General features: G+C 41.7%; 1 protein-coding gene across 1 annotated transcript in view; it reads right to left on the bottom strand.

The window, feature by feature from the left end:
* Positions 1–217: 217 nt before the first annotated feature.
* LOC306711976 (voltage-dependent L-type calcium channel subunit beta-2-like) overlaps positions 218–11,192 on the bottom strand; it is a 55,188-nt gene continuing 44,213 nt past the window's right edge. Inside the window, exons 4-14 of the mRNA XM_079181067.1 lie at positions 10,220–10,342; positions 9,989–10,125; positions 9,803–9,879; positions 9,368–9,501; positions 6,953–7,033; positions 6,805–6,863; positions 5,242–5,351; positions 3,712–3,863; positions 2,815–2,910; positions 2,147–2,329; positions 218–993 (exon numbers count right to left, since the gene is read on the bottom strand). Of these exons, the coding sequence (XP_079037193.1) occupies positions 226–993; positions 2,147–2,329; positions 2,815–2,910; positions 3,712–3,863; positions 5,242–5,351; positions 6,805–6,863; positions 6,953–7,033; positions 9,368–9,501; positions 9,803–9,879; positions 9,989–10,125; positions 10,220–10,342 (1,920 nt within the window). The 3' untranslated portion in view covers positions 218–225. The remainder of the gene's footprint in view (positions 994–2,146; positions 2,330–2,814; positions 2,911–3,711; positions 3,864–5,241; positions 5,352–6,804; positions 6,864–6,952; positions 7,034–9,367; positions 9,502–9,802; positions 9,880–9,988; positions 10,126–10,219; positions 10,343–11,192) is intronic.

Raw genomic sequence — 11,192 nt, 5'->3', positions numbered from 1 at the left:
TGCATATCCACACATAAACGACGTCTATGCATAGATACACACATACATATATTTATATATTTATATTTGTATCTATGTAATCAAAATCCTGCCATTGAAAAAGATGCAACAGCATTTACAAAGGAAGTGTACATAAATAGGATGCTGTGGTTTCAGGGTATAGCAGCACGATGGGAGAACAGAATGGTTAAGAGTCCAGATGAGCTTCAGGAGGGATTTGGTCTGTCACTGGTGGATGTAGGAGTCTCTGGCCCATTCCCCTGCCTCACCCCTCTTTTTGGGAGCCACCTCCCCCTCTCGGTCCCTGTCTCTGTCCCGGTCGTAGTAGTGGTGGTGGTGGTCGCGTGCCGGCCGGTGGTGGTGCGAGCGCTGCTTGTTCCGTTCGTTATGGTCCTGTTCGCGCTCCTTAGAGCGGTGGTGTCCCGTGCTGTGGCCGGCCTCCTCCGCCCCACCACGGTGATGGTGGTGGTGGTGATGGTGGTTGTGGTCCCGGTGGGGCAGTGGCTCGTAACGCTGTTGCTGCTGGGGGTGCCCCTCCCCTAGATCCTCATCATCCTCCTCTTCCTCTTCCTCTTCCTCCTCCTCCTCCTCCTCCTCCTCCTCTTCCTGTTGGTGGAGCTGAGTTCGCGGCTCATTATAAGCAGAGTCCTTGCTTTCTCGGCTCTCTCGGCTCTCAGGGGTCTCAGAGTCCAAAGTCTCCTGCCGGGATAGGCCCCGCGCTCGACTGTTTTGGTGGTGGTGATGGTGGTTGTGGTGCTCGGTCCTGGTGGAAGACGAACGGTGGTGGATGTGCTGGGCTCTCTTGGAGGCCTCAGTCCTCAGAGGCCGCTCCTCCTCATTGCCCTCCCCCTCAGCCTCTGCATCGGCATCGGCCTGGTCCTGGTCCTGGTCCTGGCGGTGGTGGTGGTGATGGTGATGATGGTGCTGGTGATCCTCTCTGGAGCCCTTTCTCTCCACTAACGCTTTGTCTCCTTTCGGCTCTGCAATGCCACCCTGAGATCAGTAACACATGTCAGTCAGTCGGGTGACAGAAAGCAAATAAATGCACTGCAAACACACACAAACACAACTCATGCTGCAGATTAATATTCACTTCACCCTTGCGGATTCTGGTGCATATCGTATCTATGCGCTCACCCTTGAACACACACACACACAAACACACACTGCTTGAATATTCATCAACCATCCATTGAAGGTTAATGAATCTGGGAGGAGACATTTTTTAAAGAAAACTTCAAGGTGTTTTGTATTTTTAGTTTGCAGGATCAAGACGAAGCCCTTATGGATTTCTGGCACCTGAAGTGTAAATAACATTTATCTGAGGGCCTCTCCACACTCACCACACTAGCAATCACATGTCAAGCTGACTCCTGCTCCTCATCAATATCAGCACTTTCCCCATTTTCAGTCTTACATTTCGCATTGTGATGGCAGTGGATGGAGAGAGGGGTAGAGGTTAAGGTATTATAAGGCATCTACTCAGATATGTGGCATTAGCTGAAAAGTTATGTTGTACCACACAATATCATACCATGAAACTGAATCAATCAAACCTGCATGACACGCTTTAAAAAAAGGCATATTTACTAGTAAGGAATATAAATTAATTGCATTTGAATCCCCACTTGTTGTACACTTTATCCTAATGCTTTGTAGCGGTTTCATCACAATCTCCTGCACCACACTTGTCTAGTTGTTGGCAGTGAAGAGCCTTTAAGCTCAACACAATCATCAACAAACTGAAGTTAAAATGTATAAGTTGAATTCAGTCTGAATATTATTGTTCACGTCCAAACACTTTACAGTTACAGCTGAAAATATAAAAGATGTTTATTGCTTAATACAGTCGCACACATAATATTAAATAGTACAATTCTATCAATCGTTTGTGGAAATAAGTTCCTTCCCTAACATTCAAAATAATATCATGTTAAGACCATTTCACCAACAAGACCAAAAAAGCATCTCATCAAATACCAAAAATGTGGGTATTGGAACGGACCCTAATCATCATTTACTGCAGTTTTATTTTGTCTCTCCCTTTCTAGCCCTCTAGCACTGCCTCTGTCACTTCCTGTCCTTTCCAGTTCACCTGCCCAGCTTTAAGGTATACCCATCCTCTCTGTGGCCTCAGCTCTCGTACCTGCATGCCGGTGACCGGCGCTGGACCGGAGGGCAGGATGGCGGTGGGCAGCTTGGTTAGCAGTGGGTTGGGGGGGTTGCAGCTGGTGGGGTGAGTGCTTTTCCAGTAGGCCTCCAGGTAATCAGCCATGTGCTCACATGCATCCTCCAGCTGGTTCTCATCCAGGATGATGTCAAACATCTCCTGGGGAAGGAGAGAAGGGTTCAGACAGGGTTAAAGAAAATGGTCTGTGCTGTAGCGGAATTTCACAATAAAAGACTTGGACGCTAGGACATTTTTATTATTTATTTATATATTTTATTATATTCCATGAAGAAATCCTACTGATCTTTATATATTAAACACTAAATAGCATTAGGCATTCATTCTGAGAAAGTCTGAAACAGCGATTCCCTAAAGATATGGACTGCTATTTGGATTAAATTAAGCCTGCATTCTCTCAAGCCTGGGGTGCTTGCTTCATTTTCTAAAATAATAACTAAGCAGATTACTGAAGAGCAGAAATAGAACTGGCACGAATTAGAAAGCTTCAAAAAAAAAAAAAAAATCTGTCTTCAGATAATCATGAAACTTAAGCCAAAACCATCTCTAAAGAACAAAACTCCAGGTTGTTTTAAAGACTGCAGTCACTGAGCATTGTATAATTTGGGTCCTCTATAGAGACTTACAGGAGGGCACTGAGCCAGCTTGTCAGCAGCCACCATCTGGACATTGAGGTGTTTGGCCTGGGACTTGCCTCTGGACTTGATGAGCCTCTGTAGCACCTGAGGGCAAATTAAGCAACAAGGTCATGGTGGCTTTGTGTGGGCAATATTCAAGTTAATGAAAGTACATTTTATATTGTGCAGAAACAAAGACGATAGCCTCTTTTGAAGTCAAAGCTCTTACAGGCGGTGAAGGAATGTAACTGAGTATATTAAGTGTTAATAATTGAATAATTTTGAGCTTGAACTTTCAGATTAGGATATATATATGATTGTTTTATAAATAACAAAGCATTGTTAAAACATTAATAAGGTGGCATTTCAGATGTACAAAATATAAGATACGTGGATATAAGATAACTGGTAATTGTTTTGGTGCAACATGGTAGCTCAGTTCCAGTTCAAAGACAGAGAGAAGAAAACCAGATACCATAAACCATTACAAGAATGTACACACAAATTAATGTGTTAATACAGTTATATCATAACTTGTAAAAATACTTTAAGGTTAGCTGTACATGATATGACAGCAGATTGTAATTGAGAGGACAGGTGGTACAGAGCAGTTTATTTCTCCCACTGCGAGTGTGATTCACACTGATGCCACTTTGATTTAAAGCTTGTTCCTCATCCCTCTTTAGCTATGCTATTTCTCATTTCCTATGTTACCCAAATGCCTGTTTTTTCTTTATTGATCACTGAATCATGAGCCTTTTTTTACTCACGCTGAAGGTCAAAGTGATGAATCAGTCCTCCCAAACATTTGCTGTAAACCTGCTGTATTTAAAATCACAGCTAGTTTTCCTTTTACCTCACGCGGAGTAGCTCTGTCACTGGATCAAGCCCGTTAATCCTACTCACCTTGGGAGAGGTGATCTTGACGTAGACGATGATGGGGGCGAGGGACGTCTTCCCCAGCTGTGACGGGTGGTTGATGGTGTCGGCGTCCAGAACCACCAGCTGTAACGTCCGGGCCAGTTCGAAAATCCTCTCAATCTCACTCTGGACTTCAGCTGAAGAAGAAAGGGAGAGTGGGAGTCAATGCAGAGGTTCGACTGTATTTCTTTCCTCACAAGTACAATTTGTCTATTGCGTTGCTCTTATCTTTATTTGTATTGTGCCTGTTTGATATTTCATGTATTTATCATAAAGTCCTTTGTGACAATTGTTTTGTGCTCTATCAATAAATCTTCACTTACTTGTTTCTCTCTGTTTCATAGAAACTTAAATATTCAAAAGAAATCATGACTTTAGGGACCAGGCTTAGAGACTGTTAGATCTTGGAGAAACAGCGAGCTATCCGTCTGTTACCTCCAACAGATACCAACTGTTACATCCCACAACCACCACTCCAACAGACGACGACGTGAGTGCAAAAACTATCCTACAAATATCACAGGAGGGCACGACTCCTAAACTGAGAGGAATCGTGGCCAAGCTTCATGACTTCCAGTCACGACAAAGTCTGAAGTAAACTGATAACATGAAAACATTCCAACCTAACAGCTCATTCAGACTACGGCTGAGTCACAAATTCTCATTTTGCTCACAAAATATGCAAAATGGGGTGAGAGGATTTCACTTGTTTCCAATGCGGAAAGAAAGGAAGGCTTCACTCGCATCAAGCTAATGTCGCTTTTGATTCAAAACATTTGATGAAAATGTTCATCTGCATCAGAAACAGCTGTGCAAATCCTCTGAATTTTGGCAGAAAGGGAAGATTTCAGGCTCTATAGGGCATGAAATGGCTTGTTAAGATGATATTCTTTTTAAGATAAACGTAACTGACTGAATAGACTCCAAATGGCACTTGCTTGAACTTAAAAGCTTTGGGTGAAATATGGAGAGAAGGTTTTTGTGCCTCTGAAAAGGCAGTAGAGATGGAGGAGCTGTTGCCTTAAAGCTCCTTTTCAGTTTTTAAACTGAGGCAGCAGCACACCGTTGAAAAAGGTAAAATCGTAAAGTAGCATGGTGACTCTGTGTAATCATAACAAAATGAAATATAATACACTTCTCGCTTCCAGCATACAACTTTCCTGGGCTTTGTTACGCTGCTGCAGCCGCTGACTGAAGCTTATGCTGATACATGGCAAAGATGTGACTCAGGAATCCGTTTCATTCTAATTACATCTGAACCCACATCAGCCTCGGTCAAATCAGAGCGGTTGCTGAACTTGTTATCTTGCATTTATGCTTTATCTTTCATTCCTAACGAAAGACAAATGGCCAAGGCCTTTCTGGGGCTGTCTGGATTTATCGTTACCGTTGTCGTGAGTTCCTTTAATCATTTCCCTCCTTTTCCACATAAGCTTGGTCTCCTTGAAATCATTGTGAATCAAAACACCAAATTGTTCCCAGGCATTGCGGTGATTTTTTTGAGCACAAACATACCCAAGTTTGAGCGTGTGTTGGAGCGTTCGATGATGGCGTGCTTGCTGGGATTGTTCAGGACTGAGCGTTTGGCCAGAGAGATGTCCGCCGTGACGCGAGTGATCGATATTCTGAAACAAGGCACAAGAAAAATGGTTGGTTAACTTGATATTATGGACTTTATTTGACATGAGATAGAAGGACAAACGTGTCATCTGGTTGTGTATTAAGAAGAAAAATAAAACAGAAGCAAACGGCTATAAAAACTTAAGAGTCAAAACAAAGATTTAGATAAAAGGGGGATTCCTGTTCTTTGAACATGGAAGAGTTTGATTTGATTTTTACGCACATGTTTATGATTTAAACGCTTTTCCAAGAGGTCAGATGAAAAATATTGATATGGTTTTAAATGAGAACATTTAACTCAACTCAAAGTTTCTCACTCTCAGACCAAAGGAACCAGACAACACAGCATGTATCCCCTTTATGATGGAGACTTGTCATTTGAACACTCTATATAATTAGACTGAAACAATTCCATACGATGAATCTACTGTATTTAGGGCTGGGCGATAACTCAATATGATAATTTATCTTCTTTCAACGGAAAAATATTGTGATGAAATCATTGATCGAGATATCGTGGAACATAATTGCGTCGTCGAAATTAATAATAACAAGAATCTACTCAGTACTTTTCATTTGTCATATTTAACTCACACAAGAATGTACAAAACCATGTGGCTATTTCATAAATACGTTTTTTTTTATTGAATTACCAGTAAACATGCTATATCATGATACATATCGTCATCACGCTTTAAAATGACCTTTATCGCAATAGAAGACTTTAGCAGGGTTTCATGTCATAGGTTAAATGTTTGTAAAGTAAGATGTTGTGCCTTGAAGAAAAGTTTAGCTTCGTGTTATCTAAAAGGTTTTCTATGCCATGGCTGAATATTTAGCTGATTTGGTCACGGTAGATTTCAGAACAAAGTGAACAGACAGACCGGATTGAGGCAAAGTAAGAAGTTTCATTACTCTGCAGGGTCATTTCCATAAAGTTGTCGGACTCTTACGATATCAATCTGAGCCTGTCAGTTGCAAAAATGAGCATGTTTAGTGGAGTAGCTACTAAATACTCCCTAAATACTGGAAACAACAACATAGGAAAAAAAAAAAAAAGAGTCTGGTTGTGGTTGTTACCCTTTAAACTATGTCTGAAGAACAGGACTCAAAAGGGAATTTACAGCAGTCACTGCAGCTGCTGGTGGTCTGAGTGGATCTGAGTTTTGTGTAACTTCACCGCCTCTCTGCTTCAGATGGGTGGATGGACTCAACATTGAGTGAGGAGAATCCTGCTCTGCTCTGCTCTAGGGCCGCTATGGCCTATTAAGGACATGGAGAGGGCCTATTTAAAGCAGCAGCACACATCTCCAGGCCAAACAAACTTGTTACACACTCCCTCGGCTAACCTCGGGGGACAGATAAATACCAGCCTATGGGGTTGGAGAGAGAGAGGAGGAATGAGGAAGGAAGCAGGATGAGAGCTTGTGTTTTGAAAAAGGTCACAGGGAGCCTTACCTTCCCTCGAATCTGTGTTTGAGAAAGTCAAACAGTGCTTTTTGCATCATGTCCGTCACCTGTGGACCGGAAATGGTGGGAGATATTAAGAGAGAACAGTTTCAAAAAGGGACAGATATTTCCCAACAATGTCAGAGTTTTGACGCACCTCGTAGCCCTTCAGTGACGGTCCAACCAAAACCACGGGCCGCATAGAAGGCACAACATCGTACGGAGGAATGTGTTCCGCCTGAAGCCAGGGCAAGAAGAAAAACAGTTGCAAACATTTACGGAGACAAAGTAAACACTCACCGTCACAAATCACTTGAGGGATTTGGAACAACAATGACCCAGACTAGATTTAAAAGCACTGGAACATTGTGAACCATGAAATGGGACGAGCCGGCAGGCCAAATCTCAAGCTTTGATTTATGTAATAGATTTGTCAGTTCACGTCACGTTATCGATACTTCAAAGCAGCTTACAGTAAAACTGCAATATTTCATGACGGATTACAATTTTTAGATAAATCCTCTCATTTCATGGTTCTGATGTCGTTGAGTAAAAAGTAAAGCTTTGTGACAATAAAGGTTCGTCGGTCAGTGAGAAAAAGCCATAGAAGATCAACAGAAGCGAAGGAATGAAAAACGTGTTAAAAATGAGAAAACGGGTTGAAAAACCTGCTCACTGCTGATGGGACAAAGTGGGAGCTCGCTTTGTGTAACAGCATCAGTTTCAAATCTAAATCATAAAAGGTGATTCTCACAAGATGTTGGAAATTAGAGCTGAAACAATTTGCGGATTAATCAGTCCGTCAATTGACAGAATTAGGGATGTTTCAGCTGAAACAAGACATTTTACGTCCTGATGTATAAACAGAGTTGTTTCAACATTTAGATTAAATATGAGTTTTATTAAATTTACGTATGAACATTATTTTGATCAAAATGTTTGGAAGCAAATTCTGGTCTGGGAAAATTTGGTGAAATCTTCTTACATTTTATAGATGTAATCGATTAATCAATATAAATACTCTGCAGATTAAACGAGATTTGTCGTTAGTTGTAGACCTATTTGAAATGTGCAGCCAAAGCAATTAAACAAGACTCATAATGACTTAAAGGAAAATGTTTAAATCTGATTAATTGCTTATAAGAATTGGTACAAGTGAAAAATGAGACAGTACAATAATATACATTTCTTTCTTCTGGTGGTTCCCTTTGTTATAGATAATGCCACATTTAGACACTCAGGGTCATTTGTGTCATTTTGACAGAACTTTATTGTAATTGTTTTTAATTGTTTGTGAACGGCTTGATTAGTTTGTGTCTGACAGAGAGGCAGTGGACCTGATGCTGCTCTCCTTATTTGTCCTGATGTTCAAGCCGCTCTCTCAGTCTGTGTTATCTTTATGATGAGTAGATTTCATGTTCGCTCGTCTTTCTCCGTCCACATCTAAACATTTTCTCTCCGCTGTCGTCATTGTGCTTCCCTTGGGACGTTGTGGGAACTGATGCACAATACTGGTGACTAACATGAGGTCATTAATGTGATGACAATGTGGCTCTTCTGGTGGTCTAAGTTCAACCCTGCATTACTTGGTTAACGTCAGCATAGTCGTGGCAAACTTTCATGTGAATTGACTTTTTTAATTAAATTGACTATTTTGTTGTTTTTATATGCATTTGGCACATTTCAAATATAATGCGATAATGGAAAAATAAAAATGTAAATGTTGTGATAAATAGCATTTATTGCTACCATCTGTGATACAAATAAAAATGAAAGGTTTTATAACCATGTTTGTAGGCTTCATACATCAAATGCAAACCATTACAGCTAATAGTGGATGTTACTCACAATGAATGTCTCTATTACACGGCGACGCCCCGCAAAATTAAAGGAATAGTTCACATTTTGGGAATACACTTATTCAAACAAGATCTACTAAACAAACAAGATGTGACATGTCCTCTAGTGAACTTTCGAGGTGCTGGTTTGCAAATTCTGTTACCTTTGTATCTGTTTCACTGTTTCTTTATGCTAAGCTAACCGTCTCCTTTCTCCAGCTTCATATTTAATAGAAGATATGAGAGTGGTATTGATCTCCCTCATTTGACTCTTAGCAAAAAAGCCGATGGGTGTATTTCTCCAAAATGCTGTACTGTTCCTTTAAACTTAGATCTTGTATGGCTTATTAAAAAGCTGTTCACACTGAGCTCTCACCCAATCACAAGTTCACTGACAAACACGTAAACAAACAACACAGAGGATTGCAGGAGCAGTGAGTAGGGTGAGAGGTCAGTGCAGAGACTCTAAAGAGGGTTTGTACAGTTCAGACCCTGCTGAGCAGGTGCACCGCACGCCACAACTTACCGACTTCTGCTTCTGCTTAGCTATGGTGAGACGGAAGAGGAGAAAGAGAGGAGGTTAAGAACATGCATGTTAACGGACGGGTGCACGCTGAGGGACAAAGACGGTGCTGTAGACAAAGAGGACGGGCGCTGAGTGAGGCCAAGCGGGCATTTAGTCAGAGACGTGCGGACGGATAGAAGGAGAGAGGCTTGGGTAGTCCAGAGTTTACCTTCTTAAAGAAGGGCATTCGTTTCTCTTTTGCTAGAGGTGACGTGACAGTGTTTGGACTGGCTTTAGTGGAGCGCAGGTTGACTGGAAGCTCATTGTCCTCGGGGTCTAAGTCTGTGGCGTCTATGTCAATGGCTACGCACACAGACAGATAAGACCACCATCACACAGATGAACACAGGGGGGTCACAGGTAACGGGAGCAGTAGCACAGAATGTGTGCTACTGCACATTGACAGCAAATGAAACATGTAAAAGTACAATTATGGCCATTAGAACATAACTTACAGGAATATATCAACTTTATTGCTGATAAAAATACAACACATGAAAAATCTAAGTAGCGCATCTTACCGTCAACTTGAATTCAATGGTTGAAAATAGTTTTAAAAGACTTTTAAGTATAAAGTTGGAGTTTTTTAAGTTAAGCTACTCACCAGACGAAGGAGGTGTAGATTTCCGTGAGTTCGGAACCACTTCACCTAAACTAGAGGATGAGTTTGCTCCCAATTTACTGGAAAGAGAATAAGTTGACAATCAATCCTTAAGAAGTCAACATAAATATCAGACAGCCTCCGAGCCGAGACAGAGACGTTTAGTGCAGATGAGGTTTTTTTTTTTACCTGGAGTGGAACTTGCCCTGTTTGGCTCTCTGCTCCTGGAGGATACGAGTGTTTTCAAGCTTCACTGGACTGGGGATGAACCCGATTTCACAGCCTTCCTTCACCAGGCGTCCTATCCACCAGTCGTTGTTGAATTTCTACACACAACAAGTAAAGACGGTTATCTCCAGCATCCTCCTCACTCCCGTCAGCATCACTGTGTTGAAGACCATCTCTGATTGGAAAGTTCACCTCTTTGACATGGAGGAAGTCTTTAGCCTCAAAGGACACGGCCAGGCCCGGCACGGGGACATCGTCATCGTGACACGGACTGTAGTTGACATTTGTGCGAACAGCAAATGCAACTGGTTTGGTCTGCCGCGAGGAAAAAAGGATAAATGAAAATGTCAGATTGTGTAAAAGATATAAATGGTAATTGTATCCTAATATCCTAATCCACAAGAGAGAGACCTATTCATTAAAAATGCTTTTGTGCACCGTTGGTGATCTTTGATTCTCATCTTTGTGCGAGGTTTAAAAATAACCCTAGGTGAGGGATCCAAGTAGTCTGACTCATCCAGACTTAGTTTCTCTCCTTGAATGATTTGGCTGCTGCACAGTCTCCCTGCTGCAGGCTTAAACAATTTACAATTCAGAGTGATGCAACATAATAGTGTCTGCAGCAATTCACCGCTTCGACACAGAGAGTAGCACAAACAGAACTTGTGTAAATTAATACATACTGGCCAGAACGACCCTGCTCTACCACTGAGCCACAGCCGCCCCTTTCGTCTTTGGCTCAAACGGTCCATTCAGATAATGAACACACATAATGTAATGTTTTCTGGACTCCTGCAAGCCGCGATATAACCACCAACACAACTGACTGTCCACATGTGAGAGAGCAACTTTCTTTCTTTCCAGAAAAAGACGTTTTTGCACAAGCAAATCTCCTCTGCCCAAAGTGACGCAGTACATTTTCTTTGAATGAGATTTATTAAGGGCACGTCATGAAAGAATGTAATTCTTCCAAATGCTCACAGACAAACCCCTCTGAATCTAGATATCTACAAGAGTCGAATATACCCACGTAATACATACATCTCTTTCAGAATTACATAAAATGCTTTTGGACATAATCATAGAGCGAGCCATAGCGGCGATGGCAGCAACAGTTGGCAACATGGTCAAGGCCTAACCCAGATTACATTTCGCTCTGCCTTTG

This window comes from Pholis gunnellus (genome assembly GCF_910591455.1).
Source record: "Pholis gunnellus genome assembly, chromosome: 20".
Classification (NCBI taxonomy): Eukaryota; Metazoa; Chordata; class Actinopteri; order Perciformes; family Pholidae; genus Pholis; species Pholis gunnellus.
The sequence above is the reverse complement of the archived record's forward strand: the minus strand, read 5'-3'. Positions and strand labels throughout refer to the sequence as shown.